This window comes from Melanerpes formicivorus, unplaced genomic scaffold, assembly GCF_026170545.1.
Source record: "Melanerpes formicivorus ecotype bairdi unplaced genomic scaffold, bMelFor1.0.p_v2 SCAF_2, whole genome shotgun sequence".
NCBI classification, from domain to species: domain Eukaryota; kingdom Metazoa; phylum Chordata; class Aves; order Piciformes; family Picidae; genus Melanerpes; species Melanerpes formicivorus.
Window position 1 is genome coordinate 20,942,609 of NW_027142354.1, and position 25,254 is coordinate 20,967,862.

The 25,254-nt window shown below is 41.1% G+C and overlaps 1 protein-coding gene and 1 long non-coding RNA gene across 9 annotated transcripts in view; one reads left to right on the top strand and one right to left on the bottom strand.

Annotated features, from left to right (window-relative positions):
• Window positions 1-1,434: 1,434 nt before the first annotated feature.
• On the bottom strand, window positions 1,435-6,519 carry LOC137448371 (uncharacterized). Its single transcript, XR_010989058.1, has 3 exons — window positions 6,145-6,519; window positions 5,671-5,797; window positions 1,435-3,114 (listed from the first exon to the last, which is right to left on the bottom strand). It is a non-coding gene; the product is annotated as an uncharacterized lncRNA (long non-coding RNA).
• An 8-nt stretch (window positions 6,520-6,527) lies between these two features.
• MAP3K4 (mitogen-activated protein kinase kinase kinase 4) overlaps window positions 6,528-25,254 on the top strand; it is a 73,710-nt gene continuing 54,983 nt past the window's right edge. For all 8 annotated transcript variants that reach the window (XM_068152790.1, XM_068152834.1, XM_068152816.1 and 5 more), the window contains exon 1: window positions 6,528-6,729. In XM_068152790.1, coding sequence (XP_068008891.1) covers window positions 6,665-6,729 — 65 coding nt within the window. In that variant the 5' untranslated portion in view covers window positions 6,528-6,664. The remainder of the gene's footprint in view (window positions 6,730-25,254) is intronic.

Below are 25,254 nucleotides of genomic sequence, written 5' to 3' on the forward strand. Positions count from 1 at the left end.
TCCATCCTTAGAAGAGGTCAAAACATGGAGTACTTGAAAGTGGGTTTCAGAAAGGTGATGACTGTTTTATACAGCATATTTTTTTACTCAGAAATGGATGAAAGCCACTCTGAACAAAGTCTGAAACTCTTAAGAAGCTTTTGTATATGCTATGGATCTTACAAATAACACAGTTGAGATCACTGGGATTGATCTGTTTCTTTTATTTAACCCATCCTCCTATGCTTCTGGAATGGTTACACCATCGACTTTAGCTGTTATTTACCTCCTCAGTCCCAAACAGACAGAAGCCTTCCTAAACAACTTCAGAGGGTCCCCTGACTAATGAGATGAGCAAAGAGCTGCTTAAGCTGGCAAGTGAAAAAATCAGAGGAAAAGGGTTCAGAATCCTGTTTCAGTCAAGCAAATAATCAGACATAATATATACCTTAAATTTTATCACCTGGGCTATATTTATAATGCACCTGGAAATCCTAGTGATCTCTCATCTCAGTGGAAGCTACTAAGTAGGGCAGTCAAATGCTGTGTGATACACGAGCATCAGTGGTGTTCTGATTCTTTGCGTAAGGATGTGTGAATCATACAAAGCAGACAGAAAAAAGACTCTCTGAAATACTATAGAATATACAAGTTTTGCTCAGTTGAAGGTCTATGACGAGAAAAGAAGGGAAAAATGAGAGGATTTGTTAACCTTTGCTGTCTAGGTTTTCATAGTGCTTCTAGAAATTCCAGCACTGTCCTTTATGGTTCTCCATAGGGTTTCAGAAGTTGTGTCGTTCATAACTAACACACATGACTTCTGAACTACCTCACAGTGGTGCTAAATGCATGGAGGCTACCTCTTCTGTAGTGGCTCAGCAGAGAATGTCTCATAGATCTCAGCTCCCTAATGCAAGGATCATAAGCTGACTTCCTCAGTTGGCTGTATAGTTGGAGAGACTGCTGCTGCCAGGAAAGCAGATGAGCTCGTATTATTCAACAGTTATTTCAAGTGCTGTATGCTTTGTTTCCTGGCATGGATATGTCTTAAAATAAGCTTCAGTTGAGGAAAGGGAAATGCAAAACAATTATAATAATAATGACAGAGGCTTATAAGACCCCAATGAAAATAAAAACCTCTGAATGCATTGAAAAAATGTCTGATGGTAGGTAAGTAACTCTTTAGAGTGTTTATACTGTAGGAACTGTGTAAGAAGAACAAAAATCATTATGTTCACAATGAGGTACAGCTTTTGTAAAGTAATGGACAGAAATTAAGATGTAAGATAAAACCTGCCACACTGCTGTTCACCAGAACCAAGCCGTCAGCATTACACCTTGAAACTCACCTTGAGAAATTGTGGGTACTAAATTATTCCAGATGATTCAGAAGAAAAGAAGGAAATGAATCCCATAAGCATTTATACATATGAGTAACTGTTCTTCCAGGGTTGTCCCATTGATTTCACCATGCCTATTATATAAGTGAGCTGATGTATATAAATGTTTGCAGGGATTAATGTTAAATTAAGACTAAAATTTTCTCATGGCTCCTTATAACTCCATATAGCTGATGCAGCATCCCATCCAGGAACTGCTGGAGTAAAAGGAGTGTGCCAGCTACACTGTTCTTCTGTGACTACTCTCACTTTATAGAAAGAGCTGGTGGAAGGGAGATGGACAAGAGCTGTAGAAGATATCCCTGGGCAGCAAAGTTTGATATAGATCTCACAGATGTTTTCTGATGGGTTAATGCAGCTGCTGTAAGGCAGATATATAAAGAATCTCAGATGTACAATGAGATAATTTAAAAGATACAGACTGCAACTTTTATTTTTTCCTTTTTTGTTTTCTGGGCTGATGAAAATAAATGGCATAACTTTAAAACTAATGTAAGCAAGCATTCAAATTTATAAGATGTTGTGCTAAACTGCACTGTCAAGAACACACAGGAACCATATAAATATGCTCTGGGTCTACAGACACGATGTCAGAGGATAGAACTCAATTCTTCAGTGGAGTTTTTTGAACACAGAATTACCATATTGAACACAAATACAAACCAGCACTGAAATGATCTTGGTCATATTTATTAATGTCCCACAGCTTGTCACTGACAGTTGGGGAAAGATTTACAGTGTGATTTAGGCAGGAGCTGAGCTAGCTTTATAAAGCAAACTTACCGTGTTACTGATAATTAAGTTCAAGTAGCACTAAACTCAGTGCAGCTTATTTACCCTGGTCTAAAGTCAGCTCTGTGGAAGACATAAGCTACTGTAGCCAGACTGTTACAGTACAAAATATTTCCAGTCTCTATATCCAAGAATAATAATTTCTATGTCAGTATCTAGGTACCTGTGAATACCAGACAGTGGTTTTAGCTATACCCAGCTTTACAGACACTAAACCCACAGACTAGCTTTACACAGTAAAATAATGTAATTTTTAAAATGGCAGTGTTACACACACTTGCTTTTTAGGACAGAAAGTATGAAGGGGGGGGAAAGGTCATAACCCAGTTGAAGTGATAAAGTAATAATCCTAGGAATGCTTCTGACCTCATGCTACTCTTACTAATAAATACTCTTATAATAGCAATGAGTTAATGGTATCAGGCCCTGTGTTATCTGATGTGCAGCATGTGAGGTGACAGTGTTCAGACAGAAATACTCTACCTCCATCAAGTTAGCTGGCTCCTGTTATAGCAGAGGTGTTAAACCATGCTGCTGAACAAGCTTTGGCAGCTATCATATGAGCTTCTGAAGTGAATGAATCACAGTGGTAACAGATGATTGAACAGGGGTATATACAGTGGGACTCCTTAATTCCTTTTGGAGGTTCACACTTCAAATCAATTGCAGCAAATCTCAAACTATATTACACTGGAAACCAAGTTTCATTTCTTTCAAAAAACACTCCACCCTGATCTTCTGTGAAAGCAACAAAATTGTAGATGGAAGAATCTGCATATTTCCAGGTAGAAATCTATCTTGGTATTTTATTTTGACTCTGGAGTAGCTAGTTGCAGTATCTGCATAAGAAAGAAATGGTGTTGGATTGTCTTCCAGGTATTAAGTGCAGGTATTTATTCTTCATGTTTTAATCACATTGCAGAAGAGCATTTCTAATCTGTAACTGAGAAAAAAAGAAAATTATATTTTCAGCACATTTAACTAGATCTGGACTAACTATACCTAACACATTGCTTTCTAGTGTCTGCTGCTGAAAGAGGAAGGATACCTAATTAAATTTGCTTTCACTTTTAAATGGCTTTTCATAGAAATAAAGTAAGTAATTTATTGGAAGGAAAAACTACATCTACAAAGCTGTTTCTATTGACAATTTCAATTCTGCATGTACTTTACAGCTAATTATTACTTTTCATTAACTGTAACAAAAAAGAGAATACGTTGTGCCTGCATAACATTCATAACATTAAATAGAAGTTTGGCTTTGTGATAGGTACTGTGAGAAAAAAAATTGAAAGATATTCTTATAGCATATTTAATGACCTGCATGGACCCATCTTTCTGATTCTTCATTAGAATTTTTTGTGCATAGAAAAGAGCTGTAGAACTCACAAATGGCTAAAGCACAGCTGCATGTACAAACCTGTCTGATGCTTGTGATGAGGAGAAAGAGATAACGGAATCTGTGCCCTGGGAATAGATAGAAATCCAGAGGGCAGTTGCAATAGAAAATTAAAAAATTCATTTAGAAGATCTAATTTTGTTACTAATATGCTATTGCCATCTCTTAAATTTTTATTTAAGAGTATATACACTGATATAGCAGAAAGCATGCTGCTGCAATGAAAACCTAGTATTTGGCGTCACGATTTTGCCACATCAGACAATAAAGTGCAGACTAAGACATAATTTATTGTGATATCAGTTTCACTTTTGTGTCTTCTTCAGTCCCAGAGTGAACAATTTAATTTATCAATTTCCATGAACCTGTTCAATGATGATATGTTTTGATTCACAAAGCAGCAGAAGTGGTCCTTGAAATAAAAACACATTCATTAAGACAAAAGTACTTAAAATAATTTCATGTATATAATTTAAGATCTCTGTAACTTCTTTAAATTTTGTCTTTGATAAATATTATGTCTATATGTGCTTTGATGGTCTTATGCCATCTGCTGTTTCCTGTACTATCAACTCCATATATTCCTGCACCTTTTCTTTCCAAGTCCTCTTCAGGCCATTCATAAGCCTCTCCTCTTACAGTTTTCTCCACGATGTCAGGAGCTATATAGCTTACTATGGCCTAATGCAGACAAAGAAGTGCCACTGTACCAAACTTACAGCCTTGCTTTTGTTGGCCAGTTATCTGTAGCTTTAGCATATTCTCTATGGTCTACCACAAGGACATGATACAACCCAATATGCTGGGTTGGCCTAAAGGGAAGGGGGGAAGAGACATGTAGGGAACCTTTTTCCAGATCTTGTTTGAGAGGATGAAGTGAACCCAAATTTGTTTCAGGAAACAGTCATATTTACAAAAAGTAGTGGCAACAGGCGGTCCCTATTTCCATCTTTGACAAGAACCCTTGGAGGATGACTGCACATCCATACCATCATGCTGTCACATCTGTGGCAAAACATAGTATCAGACTTTTCTCCTAGTTTATGAAAACCCTGTGCTTCTAACATAGCACTGCACTGTTTTGACTGAATAAGCAAAGAAGCTGAAAAATGTTGCCATGATTGCTAAATATAAAGGCTTCTCTGTACTGTAAGTAGCTAAAGAGATGGTGTTAGATGATGACCTGTAACATAGCTGAGAGGAGCGCTAATGAGCTTTAGCAAAGAAGCTATTCCATCAGGCCCATGTTATTTGCAATTACACTAAAAAAAATTAGTAAATCATGTGAAATAAGTAGATTTCTTTAAATTTAGACAATTTATGTTTTTATGGAGATGACAACTAATTTATTTGGTTAGCACTTCAGAATTTCTAATGTTGACATTACTGATCTAGAGTTTCTAGGTTTTGTTCACCATGACAGATTAGTAGGACTGGATTACGTGTATCTTCCTTTAGAGCTGCTTTTCATGCCTGGGCTGAGGCATTTGACCAAAAATTGTGAAGATGCTAGATACTGATTTTTTTTCCCCCTCATTACACGAGGCAAGCTTACAATTTCACATATAAATGGTGAATGTCTTGAAGTTTAAAAGAGGTCATCATCATGGTCATGATGACACATGCATTTGTCTTAACTTATAGAAAACAGGGTTTTCCTGCATGACATTATTGATCTGGTCCCACATTTTAGTGCATGTATTTACTAATATTTTATATATACATATATATATGTAGAAGTATCTACTATGCTTCAGCTTTTTTTTTTTTAAACCTCTTTTCAGTGAACTTGTTAAAATTTGTAGAAACTTTTCTTATACAGATACATGCACAGCTTTATATCATGAACTTTACAACTGACCTTTAGTATCAGGCTAGAAATGTGTGTAAATTTATTGTACACTTAATTTAGTAAAGAAACTGTGCATAAAGCAGAATCTGGCATTGATTGCAGTCCAAGTCAATATTTCAATCTTGAGAAAAAATATATACACTATTTGTACACATATTACTGATGCCAGGGTTTGCTGCTGTGGTTCTTCTGCTGTAAAACAAAGGATGAGGCTCTCAATCACCCACCGTAACAATTAAATCACTCACGGCACTTTTCTGCTTTTGAAGGGCGTTAACCTCAGCATTCTTGCCAAGCTGCAGTTAGGAAACAGTATTTTTCCTCCATTTCCAAAGGATAACATTGTTCTCTGTTAAGGTTCGATAACCAGTGCTGCTGGAGGATTTAGAAAAAACAGCTTATTAACATGAAATGTTACTCTGTAAGCAGCAGAATAAATTGTTGTTTGTTCCCCGACCGCTAAACTATGAGCAGCCTTTATCATACTTCCATGGAAGGACTTTCATGACTTCGACCTATCTAAGAGAAGGCCGCGGTAGCTCCATCCTCAGCACGTTTTGACCATCATTCAAGTAGGCTACAAGAAGCTGGTACCTGCTGAGGGGAACCATCTTTCTCTCGATAACTAGGTTTTTCTTCTATCCCTGGCTGCTAAAATTGTAGAAACTTGCAGTTTTTGAGACCCAGTCACCCGCAGTGCACGGCAGTGGGTAACGACTCACAGCTCTATCACGGGTGGGGAGAAAGCCAGGCGCCAGCTGGCGGGGCGACAGCTCCCGCCGCGCCCCCATCACTGCCTGGCGCCGGGATAAACGCGGCTCCTCCTGGGTGCCATCATACCTTTCCGACCCCACGGGAAAAAAAAAAACAAAACACCAAAACGACAGGGATCCGCCGCAACGCGTTCTATCCCCATCGCCTGCGAGAGGCTCCCCAACGCCAGGGAAGCGGGCGGGATAGCCCACGCCTCGCCTCTCCCCGCTCCCCGCCCGCTCGGCCGCGGCAAAGCGAGCGCCTCCAGCTCGGCCGGTCCCTCCTCGCGCGCCGTAGCGATGCTCCCGGCTTCTCTGCCTTCCTAGGTTCTTTTCAAGATGGCGGCCGCGAGGTCGGCCCTGCGCCGTGGGGTTCCTGCAGCTGGATAGAGATCCCCTTCATCCCTTTCCTCGCTGCACCCCCAGTGCTGTAGCGGGCCAGGCTGGGCCGTGCACTGCGTTCCGCCGTCATGTCGGCCTCCGTGCATGCATGAGAGGCGTCATTGCGCTGGTCTCTGCTGCCGACGCCATGGAGGAGCCGCCGCCACCGGGGAGGTCAGTACCCAGCGCCGCCAAATAGGGAGCTGCGTGCGGAGAGCAGCGCAGGCCGCCTGCTGCCAGATTGTATGGCGAGGCCGGGGCTGGGGCCGGTCGGACCGCGAGCGGTGAGCGCCAGCCGTCCCTTGTGTATTGCGCGGGCGCAGCCTGCCTCGCCAGCCGCGGGGCACGGCTGGGCACGGCATCGGGAGCTCTGAGTTGCTGGGGGTGCGCTCGTGGCTTCCCCACCCTGTCGGTCGCATCGCGATGCAGAAACTCCAGCTGCTGCTGCTGCTACTGCAGCTCTTTTATAAAGCGCCCGCCGTGTGGGAAACTGCTTCGATAAAAAAAAAATCTCTAGTGGCTGCGGTGGGTAAGGCAGTGTGTTTGTGGGCACTTTGCAATCAAAACCAAGTGGTTTTCTTTTCCCTTAGCTGAGCAGCAGGAGCAAAGGAGTGTTTCTGGGGCACTAGCAAGAACAGCTCTCGTAGAAAACTTTTGCTGGGAGTGCGGGCCAGCGCCGGTTGTTGGGAAGCGTGCAGAAAGGAGGAGGGGGGGGTAGCTGTTGGAGCCCCCTGTGCGGCTGACGGAGTGTGACCTATGCTCGTTGGCTTGTGAACTGCAGCGATAAAAAAACCCTGCCTTCTAGAAGGTTATCCTGTGTTTATAGCAGCGGTACTTAAACCCAGGTAGTTGCGTTTTCACTGGCACACCGATAAAGCAGCACGATCTTGGAGTATTGCTCCTGCCAACGTTGCAATCGTTATTTGTCAGAAGAGGCAGATAAAAAAAACACAACAAACGGTCCACAAAGACGTCTAGTGCTTTGATGCCTCAAGCTTTTTGCAATTGCTGTTACCTCCTGAATGTGCTGACCTGCAGATTGTTTTTTTGCAAGTCTCCATCTGTGCCCTGCTGAGAGATGGGGATGCTAATTACTTCATGGTTTTGTGTTTCCAAGTAGCTGTAGAAATGTTGCATAAGTCCAAGTTATTAATTCCCTGGCAATTATTTCTCCTTTTAAAATAACATCCTGTTGCACTTCACTTCTCACTAGGAGGCATTTTTGTAAAACGTTTGTGTGATCTATGAGTGCTGTACAGCAGTAGTCAGGCGTATTGTATTCCAGATGTGCTGTGCAAAAAAAGCTTTGTGCTCTCACGTTCTTGAGATCCTTCTTGGGTATTGCAAGCTGCTGCTCTGTACTGATGTAATAAAAGGGAAGTGGTGATGCACTCCAGTTTAGATTGAAGATAGGGTGTTTAACAATGTCTGGTTTGAGTTTTAATTAATGTATTTTAATGATTTGTTTTTCTTACGTCATGAGAATACCAAAAGGAGAAGATAAATAACAGTTAATTGGATTTAACAGAAATATTATGAAATATAAGTGCCAGCACGGCAAGTAAGTTAGTAAGCTTCCAAGTTCCTTTTTGCAGTATCTTGCAAAGACTAATAGTGCAGGTTAAGCATAAAGTAATTTAAAATTAAGTTTGAACAGCAGCATGATCCTAGACCTGTCTTGTCTTCTATATGAAGAGTAATCTGCAGTGCCTGAATGGAAAACACCCAGGCATTTCCTGTCTAGGGCCATGTCTGACCTCTGCTGGATTCTGCTTATTAAAAAACAGTTTATATGAGTCGGATGTGGGTGTGGATAGTGGTGGCAACTTTACCCAGCAAATGAAAATTGAATTAGTTATTTCAGAGTGAGCGGGTGGGTGGGAAGGAGGTGTCTCAAAACAATTAGCTTGCCTTAATTTGTATAGGATAATTCATGTACTTCACTGTGATTCATTTCTCTGTGTACTGCATGTATCAACTTCACATCTGCTTCTGGTTTTATGTAGTAACTTGCTTTTTCTTAATAGAAGGGTATCTGAAACTTTTTCAGCGTGATTAAAGTTGGTTTAAATTTTGGAGTTATTAGATGTTTAGTTGTATATATTAGGTCTTGCAGTTGTGAGGTCAGAATCTTGTTGAAATCAGTGAGACCCTGTGCCGGCTTTGGAACTTGAAATCCATTTGGTGGCAGGTAGCTTCTAATCCTATTTGTAGAGTATGAATGTGTTCTTATGATAAAGAGTTCTGGCTAGCGTTGAAGTGCATTGGCATAAGTTAAATTTAATTCTCTTGGAGAATTACTCATTAGTGATACACCTACATTTCTTTAAAAAAGAAAGTTTATTATTTTTGTGAGACTGCCTCATGTGTTAGAAACATGCTTTTGTGTAATGATTCTGTCTTGTCAGAACATAAATGTAGTGGTACATTTTGTAAATTTAAGGCAAGCATACAGTATATTCACGGCTCTTTTGGAATTATACAGTCCTTAGTTCAAAGAGTTTGATTGAGAATTGCTTGCCAAATTGCTTCCTCTCCATATTGAAATACATGCTTTGGGGTGGGAAGAGAAGGTAGGCAGCTCTAAAATGAAAAATACCTATGGAAACTATAAGCAGATGTTGATTTTGAGATAGGATTGCAGTTGGATGCTGGACAGCCTTGAAGTGTGTATGAATAAATGAAAAGATGATAGGTTTTGAGAAAAATTCACATTTAAGTATTATTTGTTGTAACAAAGAAAACAAAGTTTTCAAGATAAGATGTTTCCACTTATGTAATTCAGAACACTGATTAAAACAGGTACCAGTTTGGTGGTGCTTGGTTATGGCCTATAGGCTTGAAATTTTTGGAGCCAAATTTTAGCCTTTCCCACAAATTTTCTGACACTGCAAATTATAATGAGGCCTTAATCCTGTCCTTCTTTTGGGAAGCCAGTTTTGGTGACACTGCAAAGGCATGAAGAGCCGGAAGGCTACTGTAACTTGTGCCTTGCTTGCTTGTAGCCCTCTTTTCTTCTGGCATACATCTAATGCAAGGGTTGAAGGAAGGAGCAAGGTTGTGAATAAAGCTTTTCAGAATTGTGAATAATGTGGAGGCTTCCTCCTTGCTGGGGAATTTTTTAGTGGTCTGTCAGATTTGTTTGGCCAATGATGTCAGTGAATTAGGCTGTCAGTCTGTAGCATCTGTTTGGTGAAAGCCTGTAGTCATGTCATGAATTGTGCATAACCTGTTTCTCTCATTGCCCAACTACCTGTATGACTGATAGCATATCAACAGTGGAAAAGTTTAAAATGATTAACTTAAGGTCATAGTTTCAATGGGAAAAATGATTGTAAGGGTATAGTTGTACCATCCTCTTTTTTTTTTTTTTTTGACGTAAGATGTAATCTCTGTCCTTTGTGTATTGCATTTTCTTGTCCACGTGTACTAGACTGCCATGAATGACTGATTGCTCCACCTATGTGCAAACATACATGAAGTGCTAGTTGAGATGTCTTTGGTATTTTAGCAGCAGCCTGCGTTGTGTGGCTGCTTGCGTTGTTAATTAGTGCTGTCTGTGTCAAGGTTGGGTTTACTATTATGTAAGCTACTGATATTGGCCCCTGTGGAATGCGAACTGTGCGGTGATGAAAAACACATCTACTGAACTTAAAAGAAAGGATAAGGGTTATACAGTAATTCTTTATTTTAGGTTTTGAGCTGCAATTTTTAGAGGCCATAAGGATTTGGTTTCCATGACAACCAAATTGTATACAAACTATTCTTTTAAACTGTATGTAAAGTAGATTTAGAAGACAATTTTTTTGTACTACTCACTGCTAGTCAAGTAGTATGTTGACCTCTGTCATCACAGGAAGATAACAGGTATCTTAGCTCTGAGTTTTTCAGCTGTGTGGTTGTATTTGCTGTTGTATGTGCCATTTCTTTTTGCAGGGTTATCACTCTCCTTAACTTTTCTTCTGCTCTCATGTGTTAAATTACAGGCTAAACATACTATCAATGAAGTTATTAACTAAATATTTGAATGAAAAAAACCTGAACAACACCTTAGAAACTTATTTATTTAAAGAGCTGATAATTGGTCCATGCTCATCCTTGGCCACCTTCAAATACAAAGCCAGACCAGAATGTTTGCTCCTGACACCAAAGTTTGAGCATTACTGAGTTGTCAAATATTCACATATGTCCAGTCTGAAAACTCAGTATGTAGAATCACATCCATCTGCCATGAATCTTGATCAGATTTATTCTGGATCCAGAGAAGATGGGATGCAACTTTGTTGCCCTAATGAATGTCTCCTGCTGTCACGGTGTAGAAGGAGGAAATGAATTTTATTCCTGCTGTGTCCTCCTAATATTTAATAGTATTGACTGTTGCATGTTGTTTTATGGTAATACACATATGAAGTGTATATGAAGTTTTCTACTTACACCTTTAATCCAGCCCCCAAGGAGAGCCTGTCTGGCATATTGGACCTTCTGGCCCTCTCAGAAGGGAGTAGCCTCCAACTATAAGGTGTATTTTTTTCCTTATGGGGGTGATCATGATATTGAGAGGAGGTCCATCCAGATTTGTTAATACAGATTTTTCATAAGTAGCTCTTAATTAAATAAACTTTCTTTTTTGGTTGTGTAGCTTGACACTTTGGGATCTGATTTCTGTAGCTGCCAAGAACTTAACTGCAGTACTTATCCTTTGGATTATACTGTGATATGTAATGCTCAATTATCATTGCATTTGTGATGAAGACACTTCACTCTCAAAAAAACCCAAACCACAAATAAAATGCTCTTCTTGGAAATTTAAGTTGCATTTTTTAAAAAATTTTTCCTCCCAGATGATTTAGGGTATAGCTGAAGTTGAAATAGTAGTGCTAAAGATGAAGCATGTAACTGAAACCAGTTAATATTTTGACATTAGTTGTTCTCAGGCATTGAAGGGAAGACGGCTGGGTACTAGCTGGGCTTTTTGATGCTCTGTCAGCTCCTGTTTTTATAGTTCTAACTTTTGCTTCACTTAGTCAGTTTAAATGTGAGTGTGGAAACCTTACAAAGCCATGAACATTTTCATCCTTTCTTACACTTTATAGAGCATTGTCAGAATTAAATGTCTGTTGTTCTTTGTTATTGAAATAACATATGGCATAGCTTTAATCAAATAATCTACTTGTGAATGGTGGGGCGAAAAAAGCTCAGAGATGACTGTACATGTATATTCTATAAATGCTTTTGTGTCACAACTCACATTTGCATAAGAACTTAAAATAATCCAAGATGGAAAAGTCAGTTAACCTTTTCTGTTTCCAAATTTGCTAGTAAAAAGAACAGGAAGTTCCAATTATTATTTTTTTTCTGAGATGAGAACGTGAAGAACTGCCAAAACTGTTAGAAGAGATCTATATTTGTGGTTTTGGTTGTGTGTGGGGTTTTTTCCTTATGTTGGTGATGTCTAAATGTGCCTTGGGACAAATACTTCTTTCTTAGCATGTCAGTGGAAAGCCTGAAAATGCTGACACTTCTCTAGCTTTCTTTCTCAGCTAGAAAAGAAATGGTTATTATCAGTGACTTTTTAGATCCTTAGTATCATAGATGTTGATTTCATGTAGTATAGTCAAAATGCCCTGGTTCTTTGTGCTTCTAGCCAAAATCAGCACAGTATGATAGTGTGTCTTCATATACTCAAGCTTTGAGCATATTTTTCTGAAACTAGGCTTTGATCAGTGGAAAGGTTTCTTACTGCTTTCCACTGATTTTTGTTTTTTGGTGGTTTTTGGCACACAGAAACAAAAAATTACATGAATGCATTGGTATTTCATGCAGGTTTTGTTTGGGGTAGAGACAGGTGTATTGGGTTGGATGGGGTTGGATGATAGGTTGGACGCAATGATCTTCAAGGTCTCTTCCAACCTGGTTTGTTCTACTCTATTCTATTCTACTCTATTCTTATTCTATGCTATTCTACTCTATTCTATTCTATTTTTTTATTTTCTTTTTTTTTTTGGTAAAATACTTATTTCTAGTTGGTGCAACTTGGAGAAGAAAAATTACTTCTTTAGGTAATGTAAATAGATTTCAGTAGCTCTCTTTGCAATAAATAGATATTATAAATGGTAATTTGAATTTTGCTTTACTTACTTTTAATTCATTGTTTGACAAGTTCTCTCTTTTTGATGTGTGCCATATTTTTTATAGTCAGCCAAAGGGTGCTTCAATACCTCTCCACTGTTTCAGTAGCCTTTGTTATATTTTTCTGTGACACTGTCTTTCTGTTTTAAATTTAATAACTGAGCACTTAGAAGCTGCTGCCTACGGATATAGAAGTATAGTGGGGGAAGTGTCAAAATACTTATTTACAAAACTGATTGGTAGTTTCCAGATCTAGAGAAGCAGATGATTTTGTTTGAATTTCTGTTTGAAAATAGATGTTTCTAAGTCAGTACATTAGCGCTGTAACAAACTTTGTAATGGAGGGAACTAGCCACAGTCAGAGGTGTGCTTGAGAGCTGCTGTAGAAGTGAAGTGTGTTCAGACTTGATGGGTCATTCTGTTCTAATTAAACATCGTAAAGAAGAGTTCCTGAAGGGGAGAAGGTGTCATTGGGAGTCAAATTAAGATTAACTGTTTGGGTCTAAGCTTTACATTAGTCCTTTGCCCAATAATGACTATTTTTTCTTTTTGTAGATTTCTGCAGAAATAGTGATTCTATCACAGTGAAATCTTGCTACACACTACTGATCTTGGCTCAGAAATGCATGCTTTGTACTTCTTTCAGGCCTTGCTGATAGGAGATTTCTTGTTTATTTTAGTGTGTGTTTGGTGCTGTACTATTAGGGCTGTTGTAGCGTAAACCCATGGTTTGCACGCAAGTGGCCAGATGTAGGTCAGGGCTTCATAGCAGCGTTGTGTGTTTACGTTTGTGTAGCCATGCTACAGGTTAGTCTTCAAAGATAAGATGTAAATACTGAGCAAGGCATGGCTAGTACAGGGCTACTATTGGCTATTACAAGGGTACTATTACACTGCTGCAAGGAAAAAATTGTATTGGTTTTTCAGCTGACCCTGACTAAAGTTTACTACTCTCATCTTCTGAAGTCCCTCTCTTACCCCCTGCAACTAGGAATACTGAGTATATGAGACTTGCTAGTGTAATGTTAAGTACTTTAGGTTACCTAATATAAAGTGTTTGAAGTTGGAAAAATCCTGCTAACAAATATATTCCAGCTAAACTGGACTGTTTCGACAGCATGATTGAGGAAGCAGGGTCAGTGCTTTCGGTTATTACCTGTGCATCTTGAGGGCTTTCAGTGACTTCTGACAGTGTCAGTGGAAAGCACAAAGGTCAGTCGACTTACCCATGGCTTCAGCTGCAGCCAGAAGAGTGACAGAGTTCTATTTTACATTGCACTCAATTGTGTTGAAGCAGCAGGTTGTGTTTTTTCCCTCTGGTCTCTCCTCAAGGTGAAGCCAAGCCTCTCCACTGCCTTCTTTCTGGACCTAGCTGTCACATACCTGTAGGGTTTTCACTTCAGCTTTTTGATCTTACAGGTAACTGATGCACCAAAAGTGAATGTGTTTGTTTTTTTTCTCATCAGATTGGTGACTGAGTTCACGTGATTGGTGGTGTCTCTGCAGAGGAGGCAGGGATGTACAAGGAGACAAGGTGCACTTGAAAGGATTCTTCTTTTTATGTCATCTTACTGTGACTATATTCTGGTGCTCTTCATCTCTGTTGAAAATTGTGTGAATGAGCTTAATTACATTTCATAGCTGATTTTAGAAGTGTTTTAACGTTACTTAATTTTTTTGTGTGCTGTTAGAAGCTTCTCTGTTGTAAGTTGTTCTGAAAACTTAGAATCTGTAAAATTTTGATCTACAGGCTTGCTTACTGAAACCCCCACATTTTTCAGCTAGCATTAGCAGTAAATGGTAAAATTACTCTCACTGTTTTAAGTAAATTCTCCCCCCCACCAAGTGCCACCTCTTTTCTCCCCAGCATGCTGTTTGTTCTTTCCTAGAGTGTACAGACAACAGATCACATACTTTCTCCCCTGGTTCCTCTGGGAGAAAGTTATGTACAGCTGAATTTGAATATTTCTTTAAACTGAAATTGTTATGCTGATACTAGTTCTTCCGTACAATATTAGTTTGAGACACTTAGTGAATACAGAAAAGCCCTACATTTCCCCCTTCTGATGTTGTTGTAAGACAACAACATGGAGTGTTTTTAGGTTTCTTTAGAATACTTCAAGGCATTGTCTGTAGCATCTCTGTCTCCTTCAAACTTCCTTCTAATTTTAACATAAGTTGCAAGTTTGTTTTTTCCCCAGTTGCTTTAACCTTGACATTGGTGTGCCTTGCATGACTCCTGCTTTTATGGTTTGAGAAATTGGAGAAAGGTTGAATGTGACCCTTACGAATATATATGTCTTAGCTTTCAGAAGTGGTGGGGAATGGATGCATTTACTAGATAGGATTAGCCACATTCTGCAGAAGGGAAGAATAGGGCAGATGGTTAGGGTGGTTGTAGGGATACACAAATTGAGTTTAAGAAAGGTGCCTGAAAAACAGGTCCTGAAAAATGGAAGACAGTAGCAATTCTGCTTTTTACTTATCAGCAAAAGGAAGTAGCTTGTTGCAAGGCCAGCAAGTGCTCTGGAGAAGCAATATTTTTATTTTATTTTATTTTGTGCTTCCTTCCCTGCCTTTACAGACATTGTACCAGAAGGGATGCTACTCTGAAGTTCCCCTTTTCCACTGTGAGATTGCTGTTAGGTGTTTTTCTGCTGGGCTGTGTCAAGTTAAGTTATTTGGGTGTCTCTTGTCTAGAGTAAAGTAATGTCTAAAATTGAAATGTGAGTAAATAAGGTCAAATGTCTCCATTAGTGTATGTCACTATTGAGTTTCAATGTGAACAATTACTCATTTTTTTAACTGTCTCTGGAGTCATAGTCACAATAGGAATACATCACATGTGCACATTCAGATGTCCATGCTAGTCACAGAATTCTCCTATCTCGCTAACCAGGCTATTTCCTGCCCCTGCTGCTGGCACTGTACCAGATTTACACAGGATTTATTTACCAAAAAAAACCCAAATCCCAACAAAAACTCTGTTACTTTGATTTGTACAAACTGTGAACAAATTCTTGTGGCTCTGTTATAAAAAATAGAATACTTTTTAAAATCCATGATTTTTTTCTTGCTTTTTACTGAAGTCTTCCTCTGGATTGCATTTACAGCCTTCCCTCAAGGTTTTATGGTAGTGTTTCTTTCACAGCCCTTACAGCAGTTGGGACAACTGCTTTAAATGCAGAAGCTGCAACCGCTGAGTACTCAAAAATGTAGCAGATTTTTAAGGAAAGACTGTGTGCAGAGTTGGATTTATAGTTCTTTCTGCTTCTGGTTCAGTAAGTTTTCAGAACCAGGTCAATTTATTTGAGCTTATGGCTTCCCTCAGAATAGGGAAATTTTAAAAAGTGATTAAAATATAGAAGTGTGTCATTGTTTTGTAATGTTGGAACATAACACTGGGCATTTGCACTAGATTGCAATCCTGTACTTCATCAGAATTTCAGTTCATTCTGTCTTACTTTCCTGATTATATTGTCTAATCCTTAGTCTCAGTTTCCCAAAATGCTCTGAGTTGGTCAGTAAAATTTCTTCTTTGTGCCGTTGTTTCAGGAGTACTGTTGCATTCTCTTGTGCTGGGCAGACAGGATGAAACCCACTACTGCCCCACAGAAATTAGAGCTGCTGACTCCAGAATTGTGTTGTATCTGTTGTTTAGTAGCTCTAACCGGACACTGGTTTGATTTTCGGTTTAACAGATACAGAGATGTTTACCTAAACATTCTGTTTGCTCTTTGCATTACTAGCAGCTGTGAGGTGGTAAAAATTTGCAAGTAAGTCCTTGTCAGAATATTGTTTATCTTCAAAATAGAAGGGTAGCAGCTAAATTCAGGGAGAGATACCTTAGCTTTCAGAAGGTTTGATTGGTAATGGCACCTGTGTTTCTGCAGCCTTTGCTAACTGACAATGTATGTTACTATGAATAGGCTAATAAAGCTTTGTCTTCCTACATACTTCAATTATCAAGCTGAATCCCTGGTAAGGAACATGTATTGGAAAAACAGACACGTTGCCTTTTAAATGAAGGCACTGAGCATCAAGAACAAGTATTGGTAATTTGGTGGTGGACTTTGTATAGTTCTTGCAGCTCTCTGTAATGGCAGGGCACTGTAGGAGGCATTGAGGAAAACCTTACTGAAGGTAAGTGAATGGTGTAATGTCTTGGAAACCGCAGGAAGCAGTTTATGGTGGCAGCCTGTGGAGCATGCAGCTTCCTAACTCTAGTGGTGGGTGATTATCCTGGTTACTGCCTTGTGATTGCCTCACTCAAATTTATTGTTAAGTGCTGATAGTCCAGTCACTTGACCTCAAGTGCGTGGATTCTCAGCAAGGTTTTAAGTTGCATGTGGGATGATAAGCAGTGGCCAAAGCTGAGTTAATTATGTAAGTGCCTAAGACATTCATAATTTTGCGTATGAAGATCTGAGAGTAGCTGATAAGAAGACAAGATGAAAAGATATTTCCCCTGTGTAACTTGTCTCACTTTTTAACATGAGATATTACTGGTTGTTATAATCTCTGAAAGTTTGAATAATGCTTCAGTAAAGTGTGTAAATTTCTAACTGTTTTAAGAATCATTCCCTTCCGTGTGAGTTTAGCCTACTTAATTTTATCATGTCTGTGTGATCTTCAGTGGTCTTTTCTTGTGTTAATTCATTTTTTATGATAAATTATTGTATTTTTTTTCAAAGGCTTGTGGCCTTTATCAACAGCAACAGTTACTGCAGTTTTTGCTCCATATCCTGCTGCTTCAAATTTCATACCTGAGTTTTCCCCCTTTCCTGTTTTTTTGGTTGCAGTCCTTTGGAAGTCTAGAAGGTGTATTTCAGTTTTCATGACTGAGCTGGAATTGTAGATACAGTGCCAACACTTTGGGTTAAAACAAAATAAAAGGTAAATAGTTCTATTGTCATCTACATATGCAAATTGAAGAAATTCTGTATTCTATTTCTCAGATTCTGTTTGAAGTCTGGTAGTTACTTGTTGAAAACATTCTTGGTTATTTCTTTTTGTTGCACTTCAGAGTCAGGACAGGGTTTTTGTTTGTTTGGTTTGTTTTTTTTACCATATTGCACTTGCAACTTTCACACTATACCTGACTTGTGTCTCCTGGCTACAGTCTCTTCTGTGTTCCTAGAATGAAGTTTATCAGAAGCATTTTGTTCATCAAAAAATGAAGCTGGGACTAGCCTGTCACTAATGTGAAAACTATGCAGTTCTGGTTTTCCTTGTAAGCATTAAATGTAACCAGGCCTTGGCAAATAGTAACTTCAGTTCTCATACTTGTAGTTTTCACTTTCTGGGTGTATGCCTAATTAAGATTAGGATGTTTTTTACTGGCCATGGGGGAGAAAACCTGCAGTTCATGGTACAAACAAGAAATTAGCTTTGGTTAACTCTGGTTACAACAGTATTTGGAAATCAACAATTCTCTGTAATAGCCAATACTATACTCTGATTTAGGTTTGCCAGCAGTGCATTTTATAGGTTTGCAGATTTAATTAGTCTCTGGATCATAAAAGTAAATAACATGCAAACATTAGAAATGCTATGTCAGTAATCTGTTAAAATTGTAACTGGTTCGATACCAGAGTGTTCCTCCTGCTAGTCATATATGTCTGGTGTTTGTCCAGATGAGCAAAACTGACACCAGCATCACTATGCTAATGTAGTTAAAATATCATAGAATGATTTCAGTTGAAAAGACCTTAAAGATCATCTATCTCCAAAACCCCTGGTATGGGCAGAGACACCTTCCACTGGATCAGGTTGCTCAGAGCCACATCCAGCCTGGCCTTGAATACTTCCAGAGAGGAAACATCCATGTTGTCTCTGGGAACCTATTCCAGTGTCTCACCCCTCTAACAGAAAGTAATTTCTTTCTAATATCAAATCTAAATCTACAGTTTTTCAGTTTGAAACCATTATCCCTCATCCTATCACTACACTCCCTGATAGAGTCCCTCCAAATCTTTCTTACAGGCTTCCTTTAAGTACTGGAAGGCTGCTATAAGGTATGCCTGGAGCCTTTTTTTCCTCCAGGTTCAACAGCCTCAAGTCTCTGAGCCTGTCCTCATAGGGAGGGAGGGTGCTCCAGACCCATGGTCATCTTCATGGCCCTCCTCTGGATCCACTTGGGCAGGATGATGTGTTTCTTATGCCGGGGGGTCCCAGAACTGAATGTAAGAACTCGAGGTAGGGTCTCAGCAGAATAAAACAGAGTGGGAGAATCACCTCTGAAGGAGTTGGGGCTGTACAGTCTGCAGAAGAGAAGGCTCCGAGGAGACCTAATTGTCGCCTTCCAGTATCTGAAGGGGGCCTACAGGAAGGCTGGGGAAGGACTTCTCAGGATATCAGGTAGTGATAGGACTAGGGGGAATGGAATGAAGCTGGAGGTGGGGAGATTCAGGCTGGATGTGAGGAGGAGGTTCTTCACCATGAGAGTGGTGAAACCCTGGAATGGGTTGTCCAGGGAGGTGGTCGAGGCCCCGTCCCTGGGGGTGTTTAAGAGCAGGCTGGATGAGGCTCTGTCCAGCCTGATCTAGTGTGAGGTGTCCCTGCCCATGGCAGGGGGGTTGGAACTAGATGATCCTTGTGGTCCCTTCCAACCCTGAATGAAACTATGAAACTATGAAACCTCCCTTGACCTGCTGGCAATGCTTCTTTTGATGCAGCCCAGGATACAATTGACTTTCTAAGTTGTGGGTACACATCGCTGCCTCATACTCAGTTTTTCATCCACCAGTACCCCCAAGTCCTTCTCCACAGGACTGCTCTCAATTCACTCATGACCTAGCCTTATATTTGTGTAAGAGATTGCCCTTGCCTATGTACTGGACCATACACTTGGGCTTGTTGAAGTTCATGAGGTTTGCACTGGCCAACCTCTCCAGCCTGTCAAGGTCTTTTTGGATGGCATCCCTTCCCTTCAGTGTATTGACTGCACCACGCAGCTTGGTGTCATTGGCAAACTTGCTGAAGGTGCAGTCTGTCCCTGTCACTGACAAAGATCTTAAACAGTGATGCTCTAAGTACAAGTGTTCTGCTCAAAGAGGTTCCTTGTGTAAAAACAAAAGGAAAACAGTGTTTTCACTGTTTTTTTATGATGAGTAACTTGTTCTAGTTTAAAGTTGGCTTGGAACTGAGACCCAGTGCAAGTGCTGCAGCGTCCACTCTGCCAGGCCCTGCAAAGAGCATCAGTACCCCATCCTGTCCCTTGTCAGGCCAGTGAGATCACTGAAAAAAATAAATAAATCCATAAGCATTAGAACTAATGACTTCTTGTTTCATGTGGCTTAGTCTCCCGTGATTAATGTGTCTTTGGCAAAACCAGGATGGTGTGCTCTGCTTGAACTTCTTTCTACGGTAGGGCTTTTTGGAGGAGTTTTCAGCAATACATTTTTTTCTGGTGTCCATAAATATGTAAACTTGTGTTCTACTTTCCCATTTACAGGGTCATTTTCCATTGTTTATCCACCTATTTTCCCAAGATCTATAGGGAAAAAATTAAGACTTCTTTATTATATTTGGCCAGTAGTGGGTGGTTAGTTAAATTGGATTGTTAGAAGACACAAGCGGCATGATTTCTCAAGGCAAAGAAACTAGGCTAAAAGTATTGGTGATTCTGTGTGGTTGTCATTATGGGTAAACTCACTGCAGGACTGTCTTTAGACTACAGATGGTGCTACTGTACTACCAAAGTTGGTTTTCTTAGATAACCTATAAAGTTTATCTACCCTAGTAGTTGGTGAACTAACTTGCTTGCTGCCTTCTCAGAGTTGTAATGTGAGAATCAACCAGGACCAGAACAAGAGGACAGTCTCAAGCTGCGCCAGGGGAAGTTTAGGCTTGAGGTGAGGAGAAAGTTCTTCACAGAGAGAGTTGTTAGCTGTTGGAATGGGCTACCCAGGGAGGTGGTGCAGTTACCCTCCCTGGAGGTGTTCAAGAGGGGATTGGACATGGCACTTGGTGCCATGGCCTGGTAGTCATGACGTCTTGGGTGACGGGTTGGACTTGATGATCTTTGAGGTCTTTTCCAACCTTGTTGATTCTATGAAGAGTAATTTCACACACTGACTGTTTATATGGGTTTGTAGAGACCATAACTGTTCTGCATGTTGAGACAGGTAATTCTGTTTGTAGCTAAAGGCAATGTACAGTATTTGACTATTATTTTTTAAAAATCTTTTAGCCTTACTGCTGTTTTTCTGGCTGTCAGTGTTCTAGCATATTCCTTCCTGTAGACGCTCGGACTGACTCCACCAGAGCATGGGTAAGGTGCCTGTGTGCCTCAAAAATACTAGTAGCAAGTAAAACATCTTTTGTGATTCCAGTGAAATTGAAGTTTTGAAGTGTTGATGCTAGTCTTGTGCTGCCTGATTTAGGTTGAATGTTTCTTTACCTCCATGCCTCTTACTGGAGTCAAGATGGCGTTATTTGCATGCCTGCTTCAGAAATACAATATATCAGGGGATGGAGGAAAATTGCCTTTAGCTTTTCCCCTCCTCCAAGCTACAGTGGTGCATGTTCTTCTCCCCGATGTGTGTAAAAGCAAGAGAATTGCATATATGGCACCAGTGAAGAGTGGTGGGGATGAGAGGATTGTGCTGGGGTCCCATATTCTGGAAGAAGTCAGGGGTCTTGGTGTCACTTAGAGCTCTAGCCTATCCATGGGGTTCAGTCAGGTAAGGACTTGGTTTAGCCTTGCAGTCCTCTCCTTCTCCTTCCCTTTTTCTTCCTTCTTTATATTTACCCTGGGTAGGATAGAATAGGATAGAATAGAATAGGATGGACCAGGTTGGAAGAGACCTTCAAGATCATCGCGTCCAACCTATCATCCAACCCACCTAATCAACTAAACCATGCAACCAAGCACCCTATCAAGTCTCCTTCTAAGCACCTCCAATGATGGCGACTCCACCACCTCCTTGGGCAGCCCATTCCAATGGGCAATCAGTGATAAGCATGATATGGGTAAAAAGGAATAGTGAGGGAAATTAAAACCGTGTGCTGCTGACATGTACATTCCTCTGAAGCCTGAACTGACCAGAGGACTTAATTATTTTGTGGTGCTTTTTAAAACTGGGAAGGAGTCGAAAGACATGTTATTGAGAGGGCAATGATACAGTTTGCAGATTGTTTCCATATATGAATTTGATATTTCCTAATATGTCATTGAGCAGCATGAAATACGTTGAAGTTCGTCTGTTCATAGTAATTTTGTTGCTGTGTCACTTCATGTGGAGCAGATCCAGGTATTAGTGCTTTTGCCCAACTGCTACTCTACTGAAGTAATCTTACTTGGTGGGACAAAGCATGTGTCCAGGAGGAAATGAAGGACATCTGTCATTGCTTATTTGTTGTATTTATCAAATATAAAGCAAGCTCTAATATCAGAGTACATGCATACCTCTCTGTGCTTGTTTTACATCTGACATCTTCTCATGAGAGGAAGCTGGCACTGAATGTTGTCTTTGAGACTGATGCCCTTTCTTTTGTCCCACGTGAGTTTACAAATAGATCAGTTTCTGATGTTGACTTGGGCAGCTATATGAGTGACAGAACTGACTCAAAGGAAAGGAGCTTATAGGAGCTTTTGATTGAGGAGACATGGAGTTGAAATCATAGCAGTCAGGGCTTTTAATTGTCTTGTCCTGCAATGAAATGGTGCCATTGCTGATTAACTGTGTGATACCATGCAGTTGTTGTTCTGCTTTTTTATTCTGTTGATTTGTAGATTTGGGTTTGTTGTTGTGTTTGTGTGTGTGTGAGTGTGTGTGTTTGTTTGTTTTTAAAGGTCTGTATCTCACTGAAGAAAACAATTGCTAATCTATACTTTTATATTTTAGCAATGTAAATAATAGATTAGAGCTTTGGAAAATTAGAAGGACAAGTCAGAACTTTTTAAATTATGTTTTGTAATACTGTATATAATACTACTCTACAATGTTTACCAATACTTCTAGAGGTAATAGCAATGAAAGGTCCTGCTTGGAGTTGGAAAGCTGTGGTGCTGGACTCTGTACTGACACATCATAGAATCATATAATGGTCTGGGTTGGAAGGGACCTCCAAAGGTCATCTAGTCCCACCCTCCTGCAGTCAGCAGGGATATCCTCAACTAGATCAGATTGCCCAGAGCCTTGTTGAGCCTCACCTTGAATATCCCCAAGGATGGAGTCCCAGCCACCTCCCTGGGCAACTTGTTCCAGTGTTCCACTTCCCTCATGGTAAAGAACCTGTTCCTAATATCCAATCTAAAGCTGTTCTTCTCTTGTTTGAAGCCATTGCCCCTCATCCTATCACTGCAGGCCTTTGTAAACAGTCCCTCTCTACAGAATCACAGGATCAACCAGATTGGAAAAGACCTCAGAGATCATCAAGTCCAACCTATTACCTAAAACCTAACACTTCATGACAACTAACTCATGGCTCCAGGTGCCACATCCAATGTTTTTTTTTTTAAACACCTCCAGGGATGGTGACTCCACTGCCTCCCTGGGCAGCACATTCCAATGGCAAATTACTCTTTCTGTGAAGAGCTTTCTCCTCACCTGGAGCCTAAACTTCCCCTGGTGCATCTTGAGACTCTGTCCTCTTGTTCTGGTGCTGATTGCCTGGGTAGTTGTAGAGAGCAGTAAGATCACCCCTGAGCCTCCTCTTCTCTTCAGCTCCCTCAGCCTCTCCTCATAGAGCTTGTGCTCGAGGCCTCTCACCAGCCTCATTGCCCTTCTCTGGACACGTTCAAGTATCTCAGTATCCTTCTTAAATTGAGGAGCCCAGAACTGGACACAGTACTCAAGGTGTGGCCTAACCAGTGCTGAGTACAGGGGCAGAATGACTTCCTTGCTTCTGCTGGCCACACTGTTTCTGACGCAAGCCAGGATGCCATTGGCTTTCCTTGGCCATCTGGGTACACTGCTGGCTCATGTTCAGCCAGCTGTCAATCAGCACCCCAAGGTTCCTTTCTGCCTGGCTGATCTCCAGCCACTCTGTCCCCAGCCTGTAGCACTGTATGGGGTTGTTTTGACAAAGGTGCAGCACCCAGCAGTTGGACTTGTTGAATGCCATCATGTTGGACTCTGCCCATCTGTCCAGCCTGTCAAGGTGCCTCTGCAGGGCCCTCCTACCCTCTAACAGATCAACACCTGCCCCCAGCTTGGTGTCATCTGCAAACTTACTGATGATGGACTCAATCCCCTTGTCCAGATCATCAGTAAAGATATTGAACAGGATGGAGCCCAGCATTGATCCCTGGGGGACACCACTAGGGACTGACTGCCAGCTGGATGTGGCACCATTCACCACCACTCTCTGGGCTCGGCCCTCCGGCCAGTTCCTAACCCATCGCAGAGTGCTGCTGTCCAAGCCATGGGCTGACAGCTTGGCCAGGAGTTTGCTGTCGCGGATGGTGTCGAAGGCCTTGCTGAAGTCCATGTAGGCTACATCCACAGCCTTCCCTACATCCACTAGGCAGGTCACCTGGTCATAAGAGGAGATAAGGTTGGTCAGGCAGGTGCCTGATTTAGGTGCCTCTTAAATCTGTGTTGGCTGGGTCTGATCCCTTGGCCATCCTGCAGGTGCACTGTGTTTGCCCTCAAATGATCTGCTTCATAATCTTGCCTGACACTGAGGTCAGGCTGACAGGCCTGTAGTTTCAGGTTCCTCCATCTGGCCGTTCTTGTAGATGGGCGTCACACTGGCCAGCTTCTAGTCATCTGGAACCCCTCCAATGAGCCAGAACTGGTGGTAAATAGTGGACAGTGGCTTGGTGAGCTCATCTGCCAGTTCTCTGGCCTTCTCATAGTTACTCTTCAGGTACTGGAAAGCCATTACTAAGTCTCCCTGGAGCCTTCTCTTCTCCAGGCTGAACAACCCCAGCTCCCTCAGCCTGTCTTTGTGGGAGTGGTGCTCCAGCCCCCTGATCATTTTCATGGCCCTCCGCTGGACCTGCTCCATCAGGTCCATGTCCTTCCTATATTGAGGGCTCCAGACCTGGATGCAGTATTCCAGGTGAGGTCTCACCAGAGCAGAATGAAGAGGCAAAATCCTCTCACTTGATCTGCTGGCCACACACCTTGTGATGCAGCCCAGGTTGTGATTTGCCTTCTGTGCTGCAAGCACACACTGCCTGCTCATGTCCAGCTTCTCGTCCATCATCACCCCCAAGTCCTTTTCCACAGGGCTGCTTTCTAACACCTCATTCCCCAGTCTGTATTGATAGTGAGGATTGTTCCAGCCCAGGTGCAGGTACTTGCTCTTGTTTAACCTCATGAGGTTCACTTGGGCCCACCTCTCCAGCTTGTCCAGGTCCCTCTGGATGACATCCTGTCCCTCTGGTATATTGACAGCACCATTCAGCTTGGTGTCATCTGCAAACCTGCTGATGGTACACCCAATCCCACTGTCTATATTGTTGATAAAAACACTGAACAGCACAGGTCCCAGTATGGACCCCTGAGGGACAGCACTTGTCACTGCTCTCCATCTGGACTTCAAGCCATTGAGCGCTTAAGTAGGATGTTGTGGGGGATTGTGTCAGAGACCTTGCAGATCACATCCATAGGT